This window comes from Nicotiana tabacum, chromosome 2 (genome assembly GCF_000715075.1).
Source record: "Nicotiana tabacum cultivar K326 chromosome 2, ASM71507v2, whole genome shotgun sequence".
NCBI lineage: Eukaryota > Viridiplantae > Streptophyta > Magnoliopsida > Solanales > Solanaceae > Nicotiana > Nicotiana tabacum.
The window spans coordinates 95,916,688-95,944,376 of record NC_134081.1 but is presented as its reverse complement, the minus strand read 5'-3'; the positions used below and the strand labels follow the sequence as shown (position 1 = coordinate 95,944,376).

Sequence of the window (27,689 nt, the reverse complement as noted above, 5' to 3'; positions counted from 1 at the left end):
TCCACAGAGTATGTCCATATTAGTGATGAAAGGGAGCGAGAAAGTCTTAAGGAGGTATTGTCTCATCTATAAAAGAACCAGTGGATGAAAGCCATGCAAGAAGAGATGGAATCTCTACAGAAAAATTGCACGTACAAGCTGGTTGAACTTTCAAAGTGTAAAAGACCACTCAAATGCAAATGGGTCTTTAAACTCAAGAAATATGGAAATGCCAAGCTTGTCAGATACAAAGCTCGATCGGTGGTAAAAGGCTTCGAGCAGAAGAAAGGTATTGATTTTGACAAAATTTTCTCACATGTTGTTAAAATGACTTCTATTCGAACAATTTTGAGTTTAGCAGCTGTGAGCACCTAATTTTTGACTATGTGTGAATATTTTTCCACTCACACTCTTACTTTCCCCATGCACTTCCCTCACATAATCCCTCCACCAACACACATGAATACTTACAAAAAAAAAGAAGGAGATTCATCTCTAACCCAAACACATACAACAAAAAGTCAAAAGGGGAGGAGAAAAATCAAAAAGGGAGGAGGAAAGTCAAAAAGGGGAGGAGGAAAATAAAAAAGTGGAAGAGGAAAGTCAAAAAAGAGGGGAGGGAAAATAGAGGGACGTTCTCTTCGCAAAGGAGGGAGAAGGAATCGGATAAAAATTAGCAACTAAGAGCTAAAGGGGCATAAAAAACACAATAGGAGGAGCCGCGCTTTCTCTTCTTCCTAACCACACACTCATCTTCTTCCCTTCTCATTTTTCACCATTAACGTCAAAGCCCACAATTAAGCTCGTCATCTTCATATAAAATAAGTAACTTTCTTCTACTCCCCTTAATCACCAGCTACTAGTTTCAACCACAAAAAAGTCAAACAACCTCTCAAACCGAGCAAAAAACCAGTAGGAAAAACCCAATTTTTGGTGTTTCAAATCTGAGCGAAAAATATTACAACAAAAGAGTGGTCTCCGGTGGGATCACGTTTGAGTTCCGGCGGGCTGTCTTTGTTAGACTCCATTCGGCATCGATTTTAGTTGTTGTAACTTCATTGGAGGAGTTTGCTAATAAAGGAATATTTGTTGTTGCTAAAGGTTCAATCTCTTATCTCAAGTCTTTGTTTCACGTATCTGTTGGTGTTTTGCTTAAATGTGGGTTTGTGTTTATTATGGAGAAATTCTTCCCTGAAATATCCTGCTGCATATTTGCTCAAATTAACTATGTATTGCTTGGATGGTGATTTCGTTGGTTTACGCTTTAATCTATTAGTTTAGGTTTGAAGTACTTCCTTAAGAATTCGCTGTTTGAGCTTAGATTTAATTATTTTTTTTAACCTTTCCAATAATGACATGAATTTTTTATTGTTTAATGGATTTGAGTGGGTCAAGGTTCCTAGAGAGACATGATTTAGATTATATCTTTATATAAAAGTGTATTATTTAATGGGTTAGGAACTCAATCATTGACTTACACATTTATTCTTAGTTGCTGCTGTATGTCTAATTTGATACATTGATTTGAGAGTTAGTTTAAATAATTTAGTGTATTTATATTGTTAGTGGGCTTGTGGATTTCTATTTGTTATTTTACTAATGGCGTATCCATTTTCTTAATTAATAAAGAAAATTCTGTAATAAATAATCATCAATAACTAAATACTATATTTTTCCACAACTACTTCATAATTCACAACCTCACAATAATCTCAAAGTTTAGGAAGAATAATGAACACCGCTAGTATACTTTTAGGCGCGCTTTTAATCTATTATCGTGATTGTGTACACGTTCGCGGGACATAATTGTGATTCTCAAAATAAATCAAGGTACGCGTTCGCGCGACTTTGGCCAAACAATCTTAAGTAAGTGTTGTGAATTGTGTACACGTATGCGTGACATGATTCTTGACACGCCTAATGAGACGAGTACACGTACGCGTGACATGATTCTTGACACGCCAAATGAGATGAGTACACGTACGCGTGACTTATTTCAAGATTATTTTCGTAAATCTAATCAAGCAATAAAAGCGGACATAGGTAAAACATGAAAACTAATACAACACACTTTATCCAAAAATAATTAAAGCCAAATATAGTCAATAAAGCGACCGTGCTAGAACCACGGGACTCTGAGAATTCCTTACACCTTCTCCCCAGTCAACAGAATTTCTCCCCGAATTTTATTTTCGCAGACCAATAATAATAGAGTCAAACCTTCCTTTGATTAGGGATTCAAATAAAAGGTGACTTGGAACACCCAAAAACTCAATTCCAAGTGGCGACTCTGTAAATAAAACAATCCCTACTCAAGTTTGTCACTTTAATTGGAAAAACTCTTTAACCCACAATCCATAACTATACATCTTTTGGGGTAGAAAAGGGGTGTGACATCTCTGGCGACTCTGCTGGGGATATCAGAATTCGAGCTTGTAAATGTTGACTTTTATTTGCCTTTATTAATTTTGTATATGCTGTGATTTATTTGGGTCTAATGTGCTACTTGCCTGCTTTTTACTGCTTTGATATTATTGAACTGTATATATAAATTGTCTTCTCACGCACCCCCTCTAAGTCTTCTTGAAATTAAAATTGGGCATTTGCTTGACATAACCCGCTTTCTTTGAGATAGCCGAGGTGCTTGCCACCCGGTGAAGGATTTTTAGTCACACATATTTTAGGCAAGGAGCACCACCAGCTAAGACGAAAAGTAATGCTACCGGTACGGTGACCCTCCTCGGCTCGAGTTGTCCGTTCGAGTAAGCCAGTCTAGATACCTTTCTCCACTATGATTTAAACATAGAAGAACGAACCTCATGCGGGATCCCTAGTAGGTATGTTTGTTTGCATCACGTGCATTTGACTTTGGGGACTCAACACACGGGTTGGGTCCGTCTAGGACAGGTGTACCCAATTTAAAAGACCATCCTAATGCATTTAACGTGTTACTTGTGCACTTGTTTGTTTCGGCTTGCATGTTGAACATCTTCTAGAATAGGGAAAGAAAATCAAGAAAAAACAAGAGTGAGGAGAAAGAAACTTACCCAGTTCTAAAAAATCTAGGTATTTGAAAAGTCCTGAAACTCTGCCGTAATTTTGAAAAAAACAAAGAAGAGTCATTTAAAAAATAAGCCAAATATTTTAAAAAAAAAAAAACAAAAAGAAAATCATGTTTTCTGTTATGTCAACACCGACCAAACTACGCATGTCTGATTCTCACCGGATGTGAGATACGTAGGCAAACCTCATCGGTTCCGGTCCCCAATTTTCACAAATCCAAAAAGATATTTTCCTTTAATTCCTTCTTTAGAAGTTTTTCTTTGAGACGTTATCACAACCCGAAATTTTTCACCGACGGGATCGTGATGGCGCCTAACATTTCACTTGCTAGGTAAGCCAACGTTAGAGAATCATTAAACCAATTCCTTATTCCCATTCAGTAATTAACAATAATTAACAAAGATTAAATATAATAAGTGCAAAATATCATAAAACTGTATTAATTACTACCACCCGGATCTGAAGTCACAATTCATGAGCATTCTAGAATATTCTACAAGTAATGGTCAAAAAGAAATACAATTGTCTGAATGAAAGAAACAATAGAACAGAAAAGATAGACGAGAACTTCAAGGTGTGTGAACGCCGACAGATCTACCTTGAGTCTCCGGACAGCGGACCAATAGAAAAATCTCGATCAACCAGAGCCGGTATCAAAATCTGCACAGAAAGTGCAGAGTTCAGTATCAGTACAACCGACCACATGTACTGGTGAGTGTCGAGCCTAACCTCGACGAAGTAGTGACGATGCTAAGGCAAGGCACCTACAAATCAACCTGTACAATTTAACAGTGTATATACAAATAACAGAAATGAAGAACTAAATAGCAAATGTCGGGAGGAGAACATACTGTGGGGAATACAAGATAAAGAACTATAATAAAATGATCACCGAAGCAGTCAATATATCATGAATCAACAGGAATAGTGAATACGGTAAGGAAAAATGCACGACATCACTCTTCGTGCTTTTACTCTCAATCTCATCATAAAATTAATAGAAATGGCACGTCATCACCCTTCGTGCATTAACTCTCATATCATGGCACGACATCACCCTTCGTGCATTAACACTCACAATATGGCACGACATCACCCTTCGTGCATTAACACTCACAATATGGCACAACATCACCCTTCGTGCATTAACACTCACAATATGGAACGACATCACCCTTCGTGCATTGACACTCACAATATGACACGGCATCACCCTTCGTGCATTAACCCTCTCCCTTACTATAATGCAATGCATAAATAATAACAGGGAGATAGAATAACAAGTACAAACCTTACTTCAACATTTGGTTCCATAATATCAATCTCAACTTTGAAATAAAAACTCAATTATCACCAGAAAATCCGTAAACATGATAAGAACGATAAATTGAACAACACTAGTATAACACGTAGCAATTAGGCATAGGAATGAGACAATATAAGAAAAACAGAGAAATATGAAAAACAGGTAAATTGGCGGCGCATAAGTACTCGTTACCTCACATATACGCCGCTCACATGAATTTCACTTAGCAAGTAATCTAAGGTTCCTAATTCCCTTAAGTCAGGGTTAGACACAACACTTACCTCGCTTTGAAAGCCACTTAATTCTCAATCACAGCGTTTCCTTTTGAATTCACCTCCAAACCACTCGTATCTATTCAAAAATGACTCAATAAAATCAAATATTTCTAAAGGAATCAATGATATTTCATAAATTAAATTTCCCAAATTTTCCTCCAAAAAGTCAAAATATCGACCCCGGGCCAGCTTGGTCAAAACCCGAGGTTCGGACCAAAATCCATTTACCCAATCACCCCCGAGCCTGAATATATAATTGGTTTTGGAATCCGACCTTAAATTGAGGTCTAAATCCCCAAATTTCCGAAATTCCTAATTTCTACCCTAACCCTTAATTCTACCATGAAAACTCTAGATTTTAGGTTGATAATTCAAGAAATGTAATGGTTAATTGAAAGAAAATGGTTTAGAATCACTTACCGGCACTTTGGGGAAGAAAACGACCCTTGAAAATCGCTTCTACCCGTTTGGTTCTTGAAAAATGTTGAAGAAATGTCTTAAGCCCGTGTTTGATTCTGTTTTATGCACTGGGCGACAGTGTGCATCGCGTTCGCGAGGCCACTGTCGCATTTGCGAAGGGTACTGGCTGCCAAGCCTTCGCGTGCCCGAGACCCTACTCGTGTTCGCAATGGTTACTCTCCCCTGGCCTTCGCGTTCGCGATGAAGGAACGACCAACCCTCCCATAGGTCCCCAAGTGCTTCGCGTTCGCGATGAGCCGGTCGCGTTCGCGGAGGGTAAATCCCAATCACTTCGCGTTCGTGACCATGCCTTCACATTCGCGAAGAATAAATCTCAGCCTTACCAGTTTACTCTTCGCGTTCGCGAGAGGACTTTCGCGAACGCGAAGAAGGATATGTCACACACAAGAATCTGCAGAAAATCAAATTTTTTCCAAGACCAAAACATCCCGTGGCCTATCCGAAACTCACTCGAGCCCTCGGGGCTCCAAGCCAAACATGCACACAAGTCTAAAAATATCATACGGACCAGATCGCGCGATCAAATCGCCAAAATAACACCTAGAACTCCGAATTTAGCACCAAATCATATGAGATTCTCAAGAACACTTTAAAACTTTTATTTTCTCAACTGGACGTCCGAATTATGTCAAATCAACTCGTTTCTCACCAAATTTCACAGACAAGTCTTAAATATCATAATGAACCTGTACCGGGCTCCGGAACTAAAATATGGACCCGGTACTAACAATTCCAAATATCAATCATTTCTTTAAAACAAATAATTTTCAGACTTTTAATGTTCATCAAAAATTCATAACTTGAGCTAGGGACCTTCGAATTCGATTCCGGGCATACGCCCAGGTCCCATAATTTGATACGGACCCATCGAGACCGTCAAAATACGGATCCGGGCCCGTTTACCAAATATATTGACCGAAGTCAACTAAAATTAACTTTTAAGGCATAAATTCTTATTTTCATTAATTTTCAACATAAAAGCTTTCCGGAAACCTGTCTGGACTGCGTACGCAAATCGAGGGGGTAAAAATTAGATTTTTAAGGCTTAAGTGCGCAGATTTGAGTTCTAAAACATAAGATGACCTTTTGGGTCATCACAGACGTCAAATCCAAAAATTCAAAACTATTTTCTTCCTTTCAAAAAAAAAGAAAGTCTTTCTCCCAAAATTAAAATATAATTAAAATCCTAAAAAATATTTTCTTTCTTTTGAAATTTACAAAAAAAAAAAATTCAAAATCCAAAAATATTTTCTCTCTTCTTTAGAAGTATTTCTTTCACCAATTCCCAAAAAACAAATTAAAATTATTAAAGTTGCTAGGAGATTTTGTCGGATTATTTGTATATGAGTAAAAAAAAAGAGTTAGTTTATCTATTTTATTTTTGATCTTTCCGAACTACACAAGATCTGATTCATGTTCCCACATGATACGTAGGCAACCCACATCAGATTCGATCGAATGATTTTGAAAAAAAAAAGAAGAAAGAGAGGAAGAGTGTGTGCATTCTAACATGCTTGTTATTTTGAAATAAAAGCTAGTTAAATGTGGTTGGTTTATTGGTTTACAATGGTGAATCACGAAAATAATCCAGGATCACTCTATCATCTTCTCAACTGAAGGAACAAGAACCACTATTATTGATCCAACTAAGGTCACGAAAAGGCAAGTAGACAAGTTGGTGATAAAAATGAAGGCAAATGTTGGCTGACTTTTACCAGTTTTGAGCAACAAGACATGTTCTGCTTGGCTGATCTGTGATGATAGGGAGACATGCGAATTCGTCGAAGTCCTTTGGAAAATTAGTTATTGTGAAAGTTCACATGTTGTAAGTCCTAAAATCTGATAGCCAATATGGGGAGCGGTTTAATCAAAAGTCAAAATTTGAGTGCTGAATCCATAGCAATAAAAATGGTTGAATGTCGTAGTAATGCTGATGTGCAAGTCCGTGGTTAAGATGTCACTTAGTAACTGCAAAGTCACTCATCTTTTATCCATTAAGGAGACATGGTAGCTTATTTTGTCGTCATTTCTTCTTCTTTTTATGTTATCAGATCCCGCTATCCTTTATTCAATAAAAGAACAGTCAGTCAATTTGTGTCCATTTTGTGCATAGTTCTTTTCATGCTAGTCCTAGTGACATGACATGCAAGCGAAATATTTGGTCAGATCCTAGATAACTGATTTAGTCTTGAACTAGTTAACTGAGAACAAGACACTTTTAAGGATGAATACACAGTCGAAACACTTTGGAATTAAGCTAGGTTCAAATTCATGTGGAACTAGAATAGTCATACCCGTGGGGTTAATGATCTTTACCTTCAAATCATTGTGAAGATTGGGTTTGAGAAAGAATTAAATAAAGTTTGGTGGAAAATTTGACATTAATTGATGGAAAGTGTCTTTTGACCAAGACACACCAAAAAGACAGACATGTTCATCAATGTTGTGATCACAAAAGGATACTATATTTGGCGTTCTCGAGGCTGGGAGGCCCTTTTTCTGCTATTCAAACACTTTATACCCTTCGTTATCCCTTTTGAGCTTGTGTTATTTTCTTTGACCACCCTCTTTTGGAATCAAGTTTAGAGTCAAAAGTCAAAATAAAAATGAAATAAAAAAAATAAAAAGAAAAGTTCATGCCCCAAGAGTACAAACTGGGGAAACTCTTAAAAAGTTCAAGTGAAAAAAAAGAATAAGAAAAGAACAGTCAAAGATCCATGCCCCAAGGAAATAAAAGTTGGGGAAACTTATTTTGAAAAAAAAAGGAAAAAAAAAAAAGAAAAGAAGAAAAAGAGAAAAAGAAAAAAGGAAAAAGAAAGATAAAAAAAATAGTTAGGTCAGATGTTTGAATTACGTTTGACCTGACTCCTTAGAAAAAGGGATACGTAGGCAGCCTTACACGGTTCGGTCCAACTAAATAAGAACTCCAAAAATTAAAAATAAACAAAAAATCCAGTATCTAAAACTGGGGCATGAGTTTGTTTTAGTTTTTTTTTTAAAATAATCGATTCCAAGAGTTGTAAATGTAAAACCCATCATATTGAGTCTACTTTAAGCCTTCATGTAGTCCTTTCTTTCTAACTATATCCAAAAGCCTTCCAAACAAGACCTCCTGATCTGTTTTGAGAATGCCAATGGAAATCCGCAATGAGCAATGGATGTCATATGGAGGACATGGTCATCGTTCTCACTCAAGGAATCAAGAAAAGAAAAAAAAAAGAAAAAAAAATGAGAGATTCTTATTAGTGAAAACCCTCACAGGCACTGTAAAACGACGGTAAGTAGAGATAAATAAATGAGAGAGTCTTACTAGTAAAAACCCTCACAGGCACTGTAAGACGACTGTAAATAGAGATAAATAAATGAGAGAGACTTGTCGATGAAAATATCTCGGGGCACCACTAGTCGAAAGTAAGTCGTGAAACTGATGCAAAGAATTAATACAAACAAGCACGACTTCAAGGCCCGAAGGAATAACGGAAGGAATGATTAGATCAGTTTAATAGATCAGGCCGTTGAGTCCAAAATGCATGTCATGATCATTAAGGCTACTTACCTCATTGGCACGAACAAGCCCGACTTCAAGATCATAAGAATGGTAAAATAGAAGATTGGATTAGTTTGATAGATCAGGCCGTTGAGTCCAAAATGCATGTCATGATCATTAAGGCTAGTTATTAAAAAAAAGAAAAAATGTCATGATCATTAAGGCTAGTTACCTCATTCAAAAAAAAAAACAAAGCCTCTTCCATATATATATAAATTCTTCCTTCTTTCCTTCCTCATGAAGGAATCTCTTGTAAATATTGTTTCTTCCCATCATTATATCCTTTGCTTTGAGTCAGTCCTTGTCAAAACAAGTAAGAAAGGATTTCAAAATCTGCTACCAGCTTTTTAGTTTCACAAAGCAAATTCTCGCTTGAACATTCAAGATAACATTATCAGAGAAGTAACAAGCACACATAGTTGTTACAGTCGACAAGTCTTGAGGATTCGTGCTATACAAAGGTTCCCCGAAAGATATTTATGTCTGCCTACTTGTCAAAAACAAGCAAAGAAAAGATTGCAAGATTGATTACGGGTTCCCTGTAGTACTGGACAGAGACTATGAAGTGTGCACATCACGCAAAAGGCACATACCCAGTTGCGATTCTCTCTGACAAACAAATTGCTCTAAAAGCAAGAAGTTATTCAAGATATCAGAAAAGGTCACCTAAGCAAAGATCTCTAGTTGGGATAAGGCTGATTGAGCCACAAACACAATCAGGGTTGGTACAGAGAGCAAAAGTCTCTTGAAAGCAATAACAGAGTCTACCAGCAGTGTAGCCAACTACCAATACAGTCGGTCTTCCTGAAACAAATGGGAACAAAGCCAAGCTGCCAAAGACATCAAGGCCACAAACTAACCACCACTTCTAAAACTCACAATTTTCCTTTGTTTGAAGCAGGAACAAAGCAGTACAAAATGGCGATTCTTAAAGGACGAAAGTCATCAAAGGTAAGTTTTCGCAAAATCTTAATTTTTTTTATTTTCAGCATGCATCACTATTGTTCATACAAATCATTTTTTTAGCTTAACCCAGGTAGAACCATTTCGCCTAGGGGGATCCAGCTCATAATTCCGGGTAGAAGTACTCTTCGCTCAGGGTGTTTTACGTAGCTTAACTCAGGTAGAACCGTTTTGCCTAGGGGGATCCAGCTCATAGTTTCGGGTAGAAGTACTCTTCGCTCAGGTTGTTTTACGTAGCTTAACTCAGGTAGAATCATTTCGCCTAGGGGGATCCAGCTCATAGTTCCGGGTAGAAGTACTCTTCACTCAGGTTGTTTTGCTTAGCTTAACCCAGGTAGAACCTTTTCGCCTAGGGGGATATAGCTCATACTTCTGAGTAGAAGTACTCTTCGCCCAGGCTGTTTTACGTAGCATAACCCAGGTATAGCATTTTCGCCTAGGGGATCCAGCTCATAGTTCCGGGTAGAAGTACTCTTCGCTCAGGATGTTTTACGTAGCTTAATCCATGTAGAACCTTTTCACCTAGGGGATCCAGCTTATATCTCCAAGTAGAAGCACTCTTCCCTCAGGCTGTTTTACATAGTTTAACCCAGGTAGAACCTTTTCGCCTAGGGGGATCCAACTCATAGTTCCGGGTAGAAGTACTTTTCGCCCAAGCTGCTTTTACTAATATTTTTGACTGTGCGTGAATATTATTTCATTCACACTCTCACTTTCCCCATGCACTTCCCTCACATAATCCCTCAACCAACACACAAGGATACTCACAAAAAAAAGAAGGAGATTCATCTCTACCCCAAACACATACAACAAAAAGTCAAAAAGGGGAGGAGAAAAATTAAAAAGGGAGGAGGAAAGTCAAAAAGAGGAGGGAGGAGGAAAATAAAAAAGTGGAAGAGGAAAGTCAAAAAAGAGGGGAGAGAAAATAGGGGGACGTTCTCTTCGCAAAGGAGGGAGAAGGAATCGGATAAAAATTAGCACCTAAGAGCTAAAGGGGCATAAAAAACACAAAAGGAGGAGCCGAGCTTTCTCTTCTTCCTAACCACACACTCATCTTCTTCCCTTTTCATTTTTCACCATTAACGTCAAAGCCCACAATTAAGCTCGTCATCTTAACACAAAATAAGTAGCTTTCTTCTACTCCCCTTAATCACCAGCTACTAGTTTCAACCACAAAAAACAGTCAAACAACCTCTCAAACCGAGCAAAAAACCAGCAGGAAAAACCCAATTTTTGGTATTTCAAATCTGAGCGAAAAAAGTACAAAAAAGGGGGGCCTCCAGTGGGATCACGTTTGAGTTCCGGTAGGCTGTCTTTGTTTGAGTCCATTCGACATCGATATTAGCTGTTGTAACTTCATTGGAGGAGTTTGCTAATAAAGGAATATTTGTTGTTGTTAAAGGTTCAATCTCTTATCTCAAGTCTTTGTTTCACGTATCTGTTGGTGTTTTGCTTAGATGTGGGTTTGCATTTATTATGGCAAAATTCTTGCCTGAAATACCCTGCTGCATATTTGCTCAAATTAACTATGTATTGCTTGGATGGTGATTCCGCTGGTTTACGCTTTAATCTATTAGTTTAGGTATGAAGCACTTACTTAAGAATTCGCTGTTTGAGCTCAAATCTGATTGTTTTTTAACCTTTCCAATAATGACATGAATTTTTTATTGTTTAATGAATTTAAGTGACCAAGGATCTAGTCAGTGATGGTATGGAATAACTAAAGGGTTATTCCGCTCTCAATAACAAAAGCAGAAAGGAAGCAAAGATCTAGTCAGTTGCAATTCTTCTCACGTTAATATAATAAAATAAAAAAATTAAAATATTGAATTTTGAGAAGCGAAAAACAACATAATTTGGGACGGATGGAGTATATCATACAATAATTTTCTTCATGCATGGGTGATGTTTGGCCGTAATTCATTATTTAGCTTACATTTTGTTGTTTTACTATTAAATTGTGCGACACTTGAGCTTAATTGAGTTGTTTTTATGTGTAGTGTGGGGTCCATTCCATGAATGTGAAAGGAAGACAAACTTCCTTTGATATAAAGTACCATGCTGCCAAATCTACAGGAAATGTGATTTGGGTTAGCAGATTTTTCATTGCTTTCTCAAGGTGAAAGTTTGACATTTATATTATGATAATGTCATCCATGATGCAAGCAAGGAGAATTAGATGTCTGTAAATAGATAGCTCCTGATTCAGTTGAAGATACACAAAACAAAGAGAGAAAGAAAGAGTGAGGTTTCACAGAGAAGGTATAAGAAAATAGTCTGTGAGAAAAATAAATAGTGAGCGATATTATAGTAAGGTGGGAATATCAAAAGAGAGTTATTTCTTTTGAGTGTTGTAGTGGTCTTCGGAGTATTTTACTCGGACCTACAAATAGTAAAATTCCTTGCTATAGTGATATCACTTGCTCGTCTCGGGGCCGTAGTTTTTTCCTTATTCAAAAGGGCTTTCCACGTAAATATCTTGGTGTCGTTATCACTCTTTTATTCTTGCTAATTACCGTATCTCGGTGCTACATTATTATTTCTCTTTTAATACCGTGAATATTATTTATGTAGGGAGTTTATTCCCAACAACTGGTATCAGAGCACAGGTTCTACTCGTTCAATGAAATACTATTCACTGTCAGTAGTACTATACTCGGTAAAAAACAAAAATGTCCGAGTAAAGTACGAGGTAGTAAAATATAACGTAGATAGCGGTTTCTCAACATGGTAAATAAGGATGAGGGATATCCTCATCCAACAAGGATTACACAAGGTACTAGATGCTAATGCCAAAATGCCTGATACCATGAAAGTTGAGGATTGGGCTGACTTGGATGAAATGGCTGCTAGTGTAATCAGGTTGCACTTATGAGATTATGTGGTAAATAACATCATTGATGAAGATACCGCATGTTGCATTTAGACAAGGTTGGAAAGCCTATACATGTCCAAAACTCTAACAAATAAATTGTACATGAAGAATCAGCTATACGCCCTACACATGGGTGAAGGTAAGAAATTTTTGTCACATTTAAATGTGTTTAACGGACTAATCACACAACTCGTCAATCTCAGAGTGAAAATCGAGGAAGAATATAAAGCCATCTTGCTATTGAACTTGTTGTCATCTTTGTACGATAATCTGGCAACAAAGATCTAGCACGGTAAGACTATCATTAGGTTGAAAGATGTCACATCGGTTCTTCTACTCAATGAGAAGATGAGAAAAAAGCCTGAAAATAAAAAACATGCTCTCATCACAGAAGGTAGAGGCAGGAGTTATCAAAGGAGTTTGAGCAACTATGGTAGATCCGGAGCTCGTAGAAAGTCTAAGAACCGATCCAAATCAAGAGCGAGAAATTGCTACAATTGTGATCAACCAGGTCACTTAAAAAGCGATTGCCCAAATCCAAGGAAGGGCAAAGACGAGACTAGTGGCCAGAAGAATGACGACAACATAATCGCCATGGTGCAAAACAATGATAATGTTGTCCTCTTTATAAACGAGGAAGAGGAATGCATACACTTATCAGGTCCAGAGTCGGAATAGGTTGTTGATACAACAACATCTTACCATGCCACACCGGTAAGAGATCTTTTTTGCAGATATGTAGCAGGTGATTTTGGCCTTGTGAGAATGGGTAACACAAGTTACTAAAAGATTACAGGGATTGGTGACATTTGTATCAAGACAAATGTCGGATGCACATTGGTTTTGAAGGACGTGCAACATCTACCTGATTTGCGGATGAACTTGATCTCGAGAATTGCTTTAGACCGAGATGGATACAATAACTATTTTACAAATCAAAAGTGGAGACTCACCAAGGGATCATTGGTGATTGCAAAGGGAGTTGCACATAGTACATTGTACAGGAAAAATGCAGAAATATGCCAAGGGGAATTGAACGCGGCACAAGATGAGATTTCTGCAGATTTGTGGCACAAAAGAATGGGTCATATGAGCGAGAAGGGATTGCAGATTCTTTCCAAGAAATCACTCATTTCTTACGCCAAATGTACAACGGGAAAACCTTGTGATTATTATTTATTTGGTAAGCAGCATAGAGTCTCATTTCAGACATCGTCTGAAAGAAAATTGAATATACTTGATTTGGTATATTCTGATGTTTATGGTCCAATGGAAAATAAATCGATGGGCGGTAACAAATATTTTGTTACTTTTATTGATGATGCTTCACGAAAATTATGGGTTTATATTTTTAATACCAAAGATCAGATGTTTCAAGTTTTCTAGAAATTTCATGCTATGGTGATAAGGGAGACATGCAAAAGCTAAAGCGTCTACGAAGTGACAATGGAAGTGAGTACACTTCAAGGGAATTTTAAGAGTAATGTTCGAGCCATGGGATCAGATATAAAAAGACAGTTCCTGGAACCCCACAACACAATGGCGTAGCCGAAAGGATGAACCGCACCATTGTGGAGAAGGTGAGAAGCATGCTCAGAATGGTTAAACTGCCTAAGTCATTCTGGGGTGAAGCATTTTAGACAGCCTGTTACCTGATCAATAGGAGTTTATTATTTTCGTTGGCGTTTGACATCCTAGAGAGAGTTTGAACCAACAAGGAAGCGTCCTACTTGCATCTGAAGGTGTTCAGTTGCAGAGCTTTTGCATATGTACTAAAGGAGCAGAGAACAAAGCTTGATGATAAATCTGTTCCTTGCATATTCATCGGATATGGAGATGAAGAGTTTGGATACAGATTGTGGGATCCTGTAAAGAAGAAGGTCATCAGAAGCAGAGATGTAGTCTTTCGAGAAAGTAAAGTTGGAACTGCTGATGATATGCCAGAGAAGGCCAAGAATGGTGTAATTCCTAACGTTGTTACTATTCCTTCTACTTCTAACAATCCCACAAGTGTAGAAAGTAGGACCGACGAGGTTGCCGAGTAGGGGGAGCAACCTGGTGAGGTTATTGAGCAGGGGGAGCAACTTGATGATGGTGTTGAGCAAGTCGAGCACCCCACTCATGAAGAAGAACAACCTCAACCTCTGAGGAGCTCAGAGAGTCCAAGGGTAGAGTCATGTAGGTACCCTTCCACAGAGTATGTCCTTATCAGTGATGAAGGGGAGCCAGAAAGTCTTAAGGAGGTGTTATCTCATCCAGAAAAGAACCAGTGGATGAAAACCATGCTAGAAAAGATGAAATCTCTACAGAAAATTTGCACGTACAAGCTGGTTGAACTTCCAAAGGGTAAAAGACCATTCAAATGCAAATGGGTTTTTAAACTCAAGAAAGATGGAAATGGCAAGCTTGTCAGGTACAAATCTCGATTGGTGGTTAAAGGCTTTGAGCAGAAGAAAGGTATTGATTTTGACAAAATTTTCTCACCTGTTGTTGAAATGACTTCTATTCGAACAATTTTGAGTTTAGCAGCTAGCCCTAGATATTGAAGTGGAGCAGTTGGACATGAAAACTGCATTTCTTCAGGGAGATTTGGAAGAAGAGATCTATATGGAGCAGCCAGAAGGATTTGAAGTAGCTGAAAGGAAACACATGGTGTGCAAATTGAATAAGAGTCTTTATGGGTTGAAACAGGTACCAAGGCAGTGGCACAAGAAGTTTGACATGAAAAGTCAAACTTACACAAAGACATATTCTGATCCATGTGTATACTTCAAAAGGTTTTCTGACAACAACTTTATTATTTTGTTGTTGTATGTGGATGACATGTTAATTGTAGGAAAAAACAAGGGGTTGATCGCAAAGTTGAAGGAAGATTTGTCCAAGTCATTTGATATGAAGGACTTGGGCCCAACACAACAAATTCTGGGTATGAAGATAGTTCGAGAGTGAACAAGCAAAAAGTTGTGGCTATCTCGGGAGTAGTACATTAAACGTATACTGGAACGCTTCAACACTAAGAATGTTAAGCCAGTCAGCACACCTCTTGCTAGTCATCTAAAATTCAGCAAGAAGATGTGTCCTACAACAGTGGAAGAGAAAGGGAGCATGGCTAGAGTTCCTTATTCTCCAACAGTCAGAAGCTTAATGTATGCAATGGTATGCACTAGACCTAATATTGCTCATGCAGTTGGTGTTGTTAGCAGATTCCTTGAAAATCCTGGAAAGGAACAGTGGGAAGCATTCATGTGGATACTCAGGTACCTAAGAGGTACTGTAGGAGATTGCTTGTGTTTTGGAGGATCTGATCCAATCTTGAAGGGCTACAAAGATGCTGATATGACAGGTGATCTTGATAATCGTAAATCTACTACAGGATACCCGTTCACATTTACAGGGGGAGCTATATCATGGCATTCGAAGTTGCAGAAGTGTGTTTTGATCTCTACAACTGAAGTAGAGTATATTGCCGCTACTGAAGCTGGCAAGGAGATGGTTTGGCTGAAACGATTCCTACGAGAGCTTGGACTACATCAAAACGAGTATGTCGTCTATTGTGACAGTCAAAGTTCAATAGACCTGAGCAAAAATACCATGTATCATGCAAGGACGAAGCATATAGACGTGAGATATCACTAGATTAGAGAAAGAATATATGATGGATATATATAGGTCAAGAAGATCCATACAAGCGAGACTCCTTTGAATATGCTAACCAAGATGGTAGCAAGAGACAAGTTCGACCTATAAAAAGAACTTGTCGGCATGAAATCTATATGAAAAACTGGAGATACCTCCTTCAGGTGCATGGGACTGGAGGGGGAGATTGTGGGGTCCATCCCATGAATATGAAAGGAAGACAAACTTCCTTTGACATAAAGTACCATGCTGCCAAATCTACAAGACATGTGATTTGGGTTGGCAGATTTTTGATTGCTTTCACAAGGTGAAAGTTTGACATTTATATTATGATATTGTCATCCATGATGCATGCAAGGAGAATTGGACGTCTATAAATAGATTGCTCCTGATTCAGTTAAAGATACACAAAACAAAGAGAGAAAGAAAGAGTGAGGTTTCACAAACAAGGTATAAAAAAATAGTCTGTGAGAAAAATAGAGAGTGAGCGATATTGTAGTGAGGTGGGAATATCAAAAGAGGGTTATTTTGTTTTGAGTGTTGTAGTGGTCTTTGGAGTATTTTACTCGGACCTACAAAGTGTAAAATTCCTTGCTATAGTGATATCAATTGCTCGTCTCGGGGCCGTGGTTTTTCCCTTATTCAAAAGAGTTTTTCACGTAAAAATCTTGGTGTCGTTGTCACTCTTTTATTCTTGCTAATTACCGTATCTCGGTGCTACGTTATTATTCTATTTTTATTACTGTGAATATTATATCTCTAGGGGGTTTATTCCCAACAACTGATATCAGAGCGCATGCTCTGCTTGTTCACATAAATACTATTCACTATCGGTAGTACTATACTCGGTGAAAACCAAAAATGTCCGGAGTAAAGTACAAGTTAGCAAAATTTAACAGAGATAGAGGTTTCTCAACATGGCAAAGAAGGATGAGAGATCTGCTCATCCAACAAGGATTACACAAGGTACTAGATGCTGATGCCAAAATGCCTGATACCATGAAAGCTGAGGATTGGGCTGACTTGGATGAAAAAGGTTGCTAGTGCAATCAGGTTGCACTTATCAGATGATGTGGTAAATAACATCATTGATGAAGACACCGCACGTGACATCTGGACAAGGTTGGAAAGCCTATACATGTACAAAATGCTAACAAATCAATTGTACCTGAAGAAGTAGCTATACGCCCTACACATGGGTGAAGGTATGAATTTTTTGTCATATTTAAATGTGTTTAACGAACTAATCACACAGCTCGCCAATATCGGTGAGAAAATCAAGGAAGAAGATAAAGCCATCTTGCTATTGAACTCGTTGCCATCTTCGTACGATAATCTAGCAACAACCATCCTGCACAGTAAGACTACCAATGAATTGAAATATGTCACATCGGCTCTTCTACTCAATGAGAAAATGAGAAAGAAGCCTGAAAATCAAGGACATGCTCTCATCACAGAAGGTAGAGGTAGGAGTTATCAAAGGAGTTCGAGCAACTATGGTACATCCGGAGCTCGTGGGAAGTCTAAGAACCGATCCAAAGCAAGAGCTAGAAATTGCAACAATTGTGATCAACCAGGTCATTTCAAAAGAGATTGCCCAAATCCAAGGAATGGAAAAGGTGAAACTAGTGGCCAGAAGAATGACGACAACACAGCCGCCATGGTGCAAAACAATGATAATGTTGTCTTCTTTATAAACGAGGAAGAGGAATGCATGCACTTTTCAGGTCCAGAGTCGGAATGGGTGGTTGATACCGCAAAATCTTACCATGCCACACCAGTAAGAGATCTTTTTTGCAGATATGTAGCAAGTGATTTAGGCCTTGTGAGAATGGGTCACTACTAAAAATCTGCTAAAAACCGACCAACTATTTCCGACCAACGTTGGTCGGTCAAAAAATGCGACCAAAAATCGTCCAGGTTGGACGCAAACTGGGGAAAAAAATATTTACATTTTTTAAAAATAAAATACCGACTAACGTTGGTCGGTAAATTGGTCAATAGCTGGTCAGACAAGAAAATTTTGGATTACCGACCAACGTTGGTCGGTAATCTGGATCCAATTTTTTAAATTTTAATAATTATTTTATTATTTAAAATATTTTATAATATTTAAGAATTTATATTTAAAATTACCGACCAACGTTGGTCGGTTAAAGATTTTAATTTTTTTTAAAAAAAAAACCGACCAAAGTTGGTCGGTTTTTGGTCAAACGGTCAGCACTTAATGTACCGACCAAAATTACCGACCAACTTTGGTCGGTAATTCTAAAATCAGAGAAGTGAAAAACGGGGGAAACCCCCATTTCTCTGAAATTTTTCCCTCTTCTTCCTTCCCTTCTCTCCTTCTCCCAGCCCCTCCCCCTCACCGTCCAGGCCTCTCCCTCGCTGTCCAGCCCTCACCCTCGCCGTCGCCGCTGCCACTGCCACTGCCGCCCCTCGATCTCCTTCTCCATCTCCTATAAATTCTAGGTTTGAATTACAACCCATTTATTTATTATATCCAGGTTTTGTTAATTAGTTATGAATTAGTTTCAATTGATTAGTGATTCAATTATTTGAACATTGCATTTTATTGAGGATTAAGGTTTAGGTCTTGTTTTAATTAGTTTTGTTAATTAGTTTTATTAACTAATTAGTTTTGTTAATTAGTCAATTATTTATGAATTGGTTTAGTTTAGGGTATGGGTTGAATTTCTTTAGTTTAGTTAGTTTATGTTTAAACTCGTAGGATATGAATTAAAATTTTAGTTTTTAGGATTTGTTCTTGTGAATTGAACTTTTAGGATATGAATTGAACTTTTAAGATATGAATTGGACCTTTTGGATATGAATTGAACTTTTAGGATATAAATTGGTGTAATTAGGAAAAATAATTATCTTGAATTAACTAAAAAAGATATAATTAGTTTATAATTGTAGAATAAATTAATTTGTTCTTGTGAATCGAACTTTTAGGGTATGGGTTGAATTTCTTTAGTTTAGTTAGTTTATGTTTAAACTCGTAGGATATGAATTGAAATTTTAGTTTTTAGGATTTGTTCTTGTGAATTGAACTTTTAGGATATGAATTGAACTTTTAAGATATGAATTGGACCTTTTGGATATGAATTGAACTTTTAGGATATAAATTGGTGTAATTAGGAAAAAATAATTATCTTGAATTAACTAAAAAAGATATAATTAATTTATAATTGTAGAATAAATTAATTTGTTCTTGTGAATTGAACTTTTAGGGTATGGGTTGAATTTCTTTAGTTTAGTTAGTTTATGTTTAAACTCGTAGGATATGAATTGAAATTTTAGTTTTTAGGATTTGTTCTTGTGAATTGAACTTTTAGGATATGATTTGAACTTTTACGATATGAATTGGACCTTTTGGATATGAATTGAACTTTTAGGATATAAATTGGTGTAATTAGGAAAAAATAATTATCTTGGGGTATGGGTTGAATTTCTTTAGTTTAGTTAGTTTATGTTTAAACTCGTAGGATATGAATTGAAATTTTAGTTTTTAGGATTTGTTCTTGTGAATTGAACTTTTAGGATATGATTTGAACTTTTAAGATATGAATTGGACCTTTTGGATATGAATTGAACTTTTAGGATATAAATTGGTGTAATTAGGAAAAAAATAATTATCTTGAATTAACTAAAAAAGATATAATTAATTTATAATTGTAGAATAAATTAATTTGTTGTTGTGAATCGAACTTTTAGGGTATGTGTTGAATTTCTTTAGTTTAGTTAGTTTATGTTTAAACTCGTAGGATATGAATTGAAATTTTAGTTTTTAGGATTTGTTCTTGTGAATTGAACTTTTAGGATATGAATTGAACTTTTAAGATATGAATTGGACCTTTTGGATATGAATTGAACTTTTAGGATATAAATTGGTGTAATTAGGAAAAAATAATTATCTTGAATTAACTAAAAAAGATATAATTAATTTATAATTATAGAATAAATTAATTTGTTCTTGTTTTATTTGTATAGATGGAACATCGTACTTGGATGTACAATAGAAATTATCCTAATCGGCGGGGATTGCGGGAGGATTTTGTAGAAGGGGTTGATGACTTTATTAGACATGCAATGTCACTTCCACCATACCAAAGTGAAGGAGTAATTAGGTGCCCTTGTGTCAGGTGCGATTGTATGAAGTTTAAAAAATCGGAGGAAGTTAAGTTTCATCTTTATAGGAAGGGGTTTATAGAGAATTACTTTGTGTGGACTAATCATGGAGAGATCGATGGTAGCTGTGGGATATTTCATACATGGTTGTTGGTGAAAGTAGTAGGTCGGTGGAGAATACAAATCTTGATTCTAGAATTCAGGATATGGTTGCGGATGCTTTTGGGGGTGAGCCCAATGAAAATATTGAACAAACTCCTAATGATGACGCAAAACGTTTTTATGAACAGTTAGAGGAAGCTAGTCGTCCACTACGTGAAGGAAGTCCGCACTCTGGGCTGTCTGTTGCAGTTAGATTACTAAGTATCAAATCTAATTGGAATATTTCTCAAGCATCCATGGACTGTTTCATTGACCTTATGAGTGAACTAGTTGACCCTAATATCAACTTACCTGGTGATTTCTATAAGGCGAAGAGATTGGTTTCTAAGTTAGGACTTTCGTCAATGAGAATTGATTGTTGTGAAGATGGTTGCATGTTATATTATAAAGATGATGCAACTTTAGACAGTTGTAAATTTTGCAAAAAGCCTCGTTTCAAGAGGCTTTCCAGCGGGAATATGGTCGTTGTCAAGGCAATGCATTATTTACCTCTTATACCTAGGTTAAAGAGGTTATATGCGTCGATGAGTTCTGCTCCTCATATGAGATGGCATTTCGAAAATAGAAGACCACCCGGTGTTATGTGTCATCCTTCAAATGGAGAAGCTTGGAAGAACTTTGATAGGACATATCCAGATTTTGCTAGTGAACCAAGGAACATTCGGTTAGGTCTGTGTGCCGATGGCTTCACGCCTTTTTCTATATCTGCGATACCATATTCATGTTGGCCTGTCTTTCTTACACCTTATAATCTACCACCTGAGTTGTGTATGACTAGTCCATATATATTCTTAAATTGTATTATCCCCGGTCCACGTAATCCGAAAAGTTTGATTGATGTATATTTGAAACCTTTGATTGATGAGCTAAAACAATTGTGGTATGATGGTGTTGAAACATATGACATATCAACCAAGCAGAATTTTAATATGCGTGCTAATTTAATGTGGACTATTAATGATTTTCCTGCGTATGGAATGTTGTCTGGGTGGATGACTGCTGGGAAGCTAGCTTGTCCTTATTGCATGGAAAATAGTAAAGCGTTCACTTTGAAACATGGCCGAAAGCAATCATGGTTTGATTGTCACCGTCAATTCTTGCCTGATGATCATGAGTTTATAAGGATGAATAATGCATTCAAAAAGAATAAAGTGGAATATGATTCTCCACCTCCGATACTTTCAGGTGAAGAAATTTGGGAGAGGGTCCAGAACTTCAGTAAAGTTACTGAGGCTCCACCTTATAGATTCCCCGGATATGGTGTTAATCATAATTGGACGAAACAGAGTATATTTTGGGAGTTGCCTTATTGGAAGGATAATCTTCTCCGACACAACCTTGATGTCATGCATATTGAGAAGAATTATTTTGATAATTTGTTCAACACAGTGATGGATGTTAAAGGTAAGACAAAAGATAACCCGAAGGCTAGAATGGACTTACAAGAATATTGCAGGCGACCTGAATTATACTTGCAGACAACAAACAATGGTAAGGTTTTCAAGCCCAAAACAAGTTACACATTCACTTTAGAGGAAAGACGACAAATTTGTGATTGGGTTACGAAATTAAAGATGCCTGAGGGTTATGCGTCGAATCTTGGAAAAAAAGTAGATATGGAGGTAGGGAAGTTGAGCCATTTGAAAAGTCATGACTGCCATGTTTTCATGGAGACCTTAGTGCCTATTGCATTTTGTGGTTTGCCTGAAAGAATTTGGAAACCCATCACAGAGATTAGTTTGTTTTTCAAAGACTTGTGTTCTACCACATTAAGGGAAGAAAACTTACTTCGGATGGACCAGAACATCCCTGTAATTTCTAGTAAGATGGAAAAAATATTCCCATGTGGTTTCTTTGATGTGATGGAACACCTTCCAATACACCTTGTACACGAGGCACGACTTGGAGGGCCTGTTCAATGCAGATGGATGTATCCCTTTGAGAGGTAATATTATAAGTTTGATGTAATATTCTATTTTATTTGAATGTTATTGGCTAACATGAGATTATGTAGGACAATTAGCAAATGCAAATAATTTGTTAAGCAGAGGAATAAGATTGAAGGATATATATGCGAAGCCTATCTTGCAAAGGAAACTGCACATTTTTGTTCTTATTATTTTGAGAGTAACGTGCCATGTTCTAGGAATAGGCCCAATAGGCACACGGTCGAATGTGTAAATGATCCATTATATCCACCAATGTCCATATTCAATCAACCAGGCCAATGTTCTAATGATGTTAGAAAGAGAAGTTTGAGTGATATGGAGTACAAGTCAGCTACACTTCATGTGTTGCTAAATTGTCCCGAAGTTGTACCATTTCTCAAGTAAGTATTGATTTATTAGTTATCAAAATGTAAAATTTGCTGTGACTACATATTGATGCAACTACTAAAAATATTTGATATGTCACAGTCACTTCGTGGGTTAATTTGGCTATGATGCTGTATATACGAGATTTGATACGTGGTTCAAACAGTTTGTAAGTGTATATATATATACATATGTAGTGAATGTATAAAAATTGATTCATAAGTTGTGCTAACTTATGACTTTTTTTAATTCTATGTAGGTAAATAATCCAAATAATGGTGTAAATCAATTTTTGAAAGATATATCTTGGGGACCTGAGCTTTAAGTCACAACAATGTCTAAGTACGTAGTGAATGGTTATAAGTTTCATACAGAGGATTGCTCTAAAAATAAAAATAGCAACAACAGCGGGGTGTGGGTTCAAGGTGGTGATGGCAACCAAGTTGGAGATATTGATTATTATGGTGTGGTCAAAGAAATATTATATCTAGAATATACAGGTTGGCCATATAAGATATTGATACTCTTTAGATGCAAGTGGTTTGACCCAAATCCAACAAGAGGTACAAGAGTACACAACCAATACAACATAATTGAGGTTAATCATACGAGGGAGTATGATCGCTATGATCCTTTCATAATTGCACATAACGTTAGGCAAGTGAATTATGCATCCATTGCGGAGGAATAAGTCCAATTGGTGGGTTGTAATAAAAACTAAGCCTGTAGGTAGGGTGGAAGTCGAGAATGTGTTAGATGTTGCATATCAAAACGATATCTCCAATATTCACCATATAGTGGACGATCAGTTAGAAAATGATTTGGAACATCCTGAACACATATTGGAAGAAGTTGATATAAATGAAGTAACAATTATAGAAAATGAGGATGAAGAATCAACTGATGAAACTCAAATAAGTGAGGACAAAGAATTCTCGGACGAGGAACAATACGTCGATGAGGATTAAAAAGTTGGGTTTTTAAAGCACTCTCGTTTTATAGCTAGTTTCTTATATGTTTCAATCTAAATGTGTGTTATATTATGCAGATGGCAGGCAAGGGTCAAGGTAACAATGACCCTACTAGTTCTCGGGGTCGAGAAAAGGGTAGGAAGGGAAAGAGGAGGGTAGAAAATAATACTCCCTCTTGTCCACCCTTTTCAGAGATGCCTATGTCTTATCCTCCATCACACGGCTATACTGAGCTGCCACAGCATCACGAGCCGTACACCTTCATTCAGACACCCAGTCTTCCATCACAGGGCCACAGGACTATACGTCCGACATACAGTCCAGCTGCCTCACAGCCATCTGCATCACATCCACATGGATCACATCCCTATATATCACAGCCACATAGATCGCATCCACCCATGTCAAAGCCACTCGGGTCACAGCCACTCGGGTCACAACCATCGGTATCACATCCACTTGGGTTGCATCCAGCTATGTCGCAGTCACAGGGATCGCAACCATCTTCATCATCGACTCCATCTATTGCAGGCCTTCGCTTGGGAGGCATTAGCTCTGACCCGCCTACACCGTCTTCACATGCCTCTGATACACATGCTTCGGATGGTGATGACGAGGTAGTGCATTATGATCGATATGGCAGGATCATCATAGTCCCTGAGGGTGATGGGTAAGTGTTATTCATTATTTTTGCGTCTATTGATTTGTAACATTTTTACTAAGATATTAATATATTTTTATTGTTAAATTGCAGGTTCAGGCCGGGTAATAAGACTACGAGGATAATCACCAATGCCATCAGAAAGCTTTATGATGGCCCTTATGCGACTTGGACTGATTGCCCATTCTCACTGAAGGAGCAAATTTTCAATCAATTTAAGGTATAAATGTTCTTTTAAACAGTTTAATAATTTATATTTATGATATTTCCATCTAATATTTAACTTTTGAAATACAGAGCAAGTGTGTATGGGAAGACCGCTATAGCGCGGAAGTGGCTACAAATTTTCATCATAAAGCTCGCAAGAGATTGGCGGATGCTTTCTCGGATGCTAGAAACAAGAACAAGAGGCCTGGCTGGTTACTTGAGAATTTGTGGAATGATTTGCAAAGACAATGGCTTACCACAGAGTTCTTAGAGAGGAGCGAAAAAGGAAAGAAAGCTCGCGCATCCGAGAAGGGAGGCTCCTTGCACACTGGAGGTGCGATCAGCCTAGGGACAATAAAAAGAAGATTGGTACGTAATTGCTTAAATTATTTTACTTTTCTAAGTATATCTATTCTGTTTATTAACTAAATTAATTTGTTTTTAGGAAAAGAAGTATGGGCGTCCAATGAGTCATAATGAGCTATTCAAGGAGACACATATTGTGAAGAAGAAGAAAGAGGGGGATCAAGATAGGTGGGTCGAGGACCGGGCCTCGACTGCATATGTAATCTTTCAATTTTATTTAAGTATTATAATTTACTTTTATACACAACTTGAAATACTGATTTAATTTAGAATAATATAGGGTCGCTACCAAAGTAACGTGGAGGAATTCATCCGTAGTCATCCAGCTAGTGAATCGGGTGAGCCAACCCAACCTTCGGACGAGGATGCTGAAAGAATATGGTTGGAGTCTGTTGGCGGCCCAAAATGGGGGAAGGTATACGGGCTTCCAACTAAAAACTTCCATCGCTATAAGTGTGGAATGCGAGGAATAGGGACTTCCTCGCAAGGCGAGCAACTTAATAGGGAGAGACTCTCCGCTATGCGGGAGACAGTGACAAAGCTCACATCAGAGCTAGAAGCGGCCAAGGAAAGAGAAAGGCTTAGAGATGCTCAATTCCTTGGCATGCAAGCTCAGATCAGAACTCTCCTATCTAGTGGAGCTTTTCCGTTGCCCCGATCTCGTGAGTCATCTCCAGAGGGTCGACCTCCATGTGATCGTTCCTCCCGCCCTGCTCGTGATCGTTCCTCCCGTCCTCCCCGTGATCGTGCTTCCCGTCCTCCACAAGACCGTTCTCTATATCGTCTTGTAGATGAAAGTTCATCAGACGGTGATGATGATATTGTACAAAACACCCCTTGACTTTTATATACTTTGAACTAGACAAATAGAACCAGTTTTGAACTAGTTGTAATTAGTTTTAACTTGGTTTTAACTTGGTTTTGGATTTTTATGTTCAATTGAACTTTAATTTGTTAGTTTTAAAGTATTTATTGAATGTTTTGGTTGTTGTTGTTGTTGTGTTGTTGTTGTTGTTGTTGTTGTTGTGTTGTTGTTGTTGTGTTTTTGTTGTTGTTGTTGTTGTTGTTGTTATTGTGTTGTAGTATTGGTATGCTGGCAGGTGGTTTAGCTGCCAAAACAGGCATTTTATGCCAAAATTAATCCCAGAAAAACCGACCAACGTTGGTCGGTTTTTAATAAAAAAAAAAAAATTATTCCAAAATACCGACCAAAGTTGATCGGTTAATGAACATTGAATTCCCAGAATTCAACACTACCATCCAACTTTGGTCGGTATTTTGCTTGCATTCTTGAGATTACCGACCATAGTTGGTCGGTAATGTTTAATTTTAATTAGTTTTAAAAAATATATATTTTCAATTACCGACCAAAGTTGATCGATTTTTTTTAATTTTAATTTTGGTCGGTAAGCCATTCCGACCATCAAAATATCGTCCACACCGTAATGGTCGCATTTTGGTCGGTAATTTGCCATAACCGACCAACGTTGGTCAGTATTTTTTGTTAGTTTTTAGCAAATTTCTAGTAGTGGGTAACACAAGTTACTCAAAGATTGCGGGGATTGGTGACATTTGTATCAAGACAAATGTCGGATGCACATTGGTTCTGAAGGACGTGCAACATGTACCTGATTTGCGGATGAACTTGATCTCGGAAATTGCTTTAGACCGAGATGGATACGAGAACTATTTTGCAAATCAAAAGTGGAGACTCACCAAGGGATCATTGGTGATTGCAAAGGAAGTTGCTCATGGCACATTGTATAGGACAAATGCAGAAATATGCAAAGGTGAATTGAACGTGGCACAATATGAGATTTTTACAGATTTGTGGCACAAATAAATGGGTCATATGAGCGAGAAGGGATTGCAGATTCTTGCCAGGAAATCACTCATGTCTTATGCCAAAGGTACTATATATTATGGGCAGTTCGCAAGGAAAAGAATCGCATATGCTTCGATGATCATAGTCTAGTTGCTTTTGCTTAATAGCTAGATGCAAGCAAATGTTAAATTCCCGATCTAAGTTGACTTTTGTGGATGATGTAAATTTTATCTTCGCTTGTAAATTGATATTATTTAAGACCTCAAATTCAGAACTCATATGTCCTAAAGGCAGTTCGGTGCTCTAAGCTCCCGCTATGCATGGGGTCCGGGGATGGCCGGACCACAAGGCTCTATTGTCACAACCTTACCCTGCATTTCTGCAAGAGGCTTTTTCCACAGCTTGAACCCGTGACCCCCTGATCGCATGACAACAACTTTATCAGTTACGCCAAGGCTCCCCTTCTGCTTTATAATATAATATTTAAGTCAAATAATGCATGAAGAAATGATATTAAGAACAGTTAGTGAAGTCTAAGCACACTAGAGTAAGTGGGAAGTACTTAATTAATTTCAAAGACAACTCCAAATTGTATTCATGTTCAAACACAACTCTAATTGTCAAATATCATTTTCACTTGAAAAACATTTCACTTGAAAAACATTTCACTTTATAGTTTTCTTTGATTATGATGTTTTTGAATATCTATAATTATAAAAATTATGTACTTTAACTGTTTATTAATTGGTTTTGAATATGTAAGTTTCATTCATAAAATAATACACTAATAATTATGAAAATTAGATGTAATGGTTATTATACTCAAGAAACATATTCTTTGATGGAAATTACTCTTCTTATAGTCTACAGTCATAGCTAAGTTTTGTTTTGATTCTTGTGATATCTTGTTAAGTACATTTAATC

The 27,689-nt window shown here is 37.3% G+C and overlaps 1 protein-coding gene and 1 long non-coding RNA gene across 3 annotated transcripts; both read left to right on the top strand.

Moving 5' to 3' along the window:
* Positions 1-559: 559 nt before the first annotated feature.
* Positions 560-25,810, top strand: LOC142172732 (uncharacterized). Of its 2 annotated transcripts, XM_075236408.1 has the most exons (7): positions 560-1,080; positions 9,552-9,601; positions 23,784-24,376; positions 24,461-24,587; positions 24,665-24,943; positions 25,020-25,139; positions 25,221-25,810. In XM_075236408.1, exons 2-7 carry the CDS (start codon positions 9,569-9,571, stop codon positions 25,779-25,781), a joined length of 1,713 nt encoding a protein of 570 aa, XP_075092509.1. In that variant the 5' UTR covers positions 560-1,080; positions 9,552-9,568; the 3' UTR covers positions 25,782-25,810. The 2 variants fall into 2 exon arrangements, with proteins under 2 accessions (XP_075092509.1, XP_075092507.1); XM_075236406.1 differs by lacking the exon at positions 560-1,080 and having other exon boundaries at positions 8,860-9,601.
* On the top strand, positions 9,609-13,845 carry LOC142172735 (uncharacterized). The gene is made up of 2 exons (XR_012701761.1): positions 9,609-11,015; positions 11,614-13,845. It is a non-coding gene; the product is annotated as an uncharacterized LOC142172735 (long non-coding RNA).
* Positions 25,811-27,689: the final 1,879 nt, after the last annotated feature.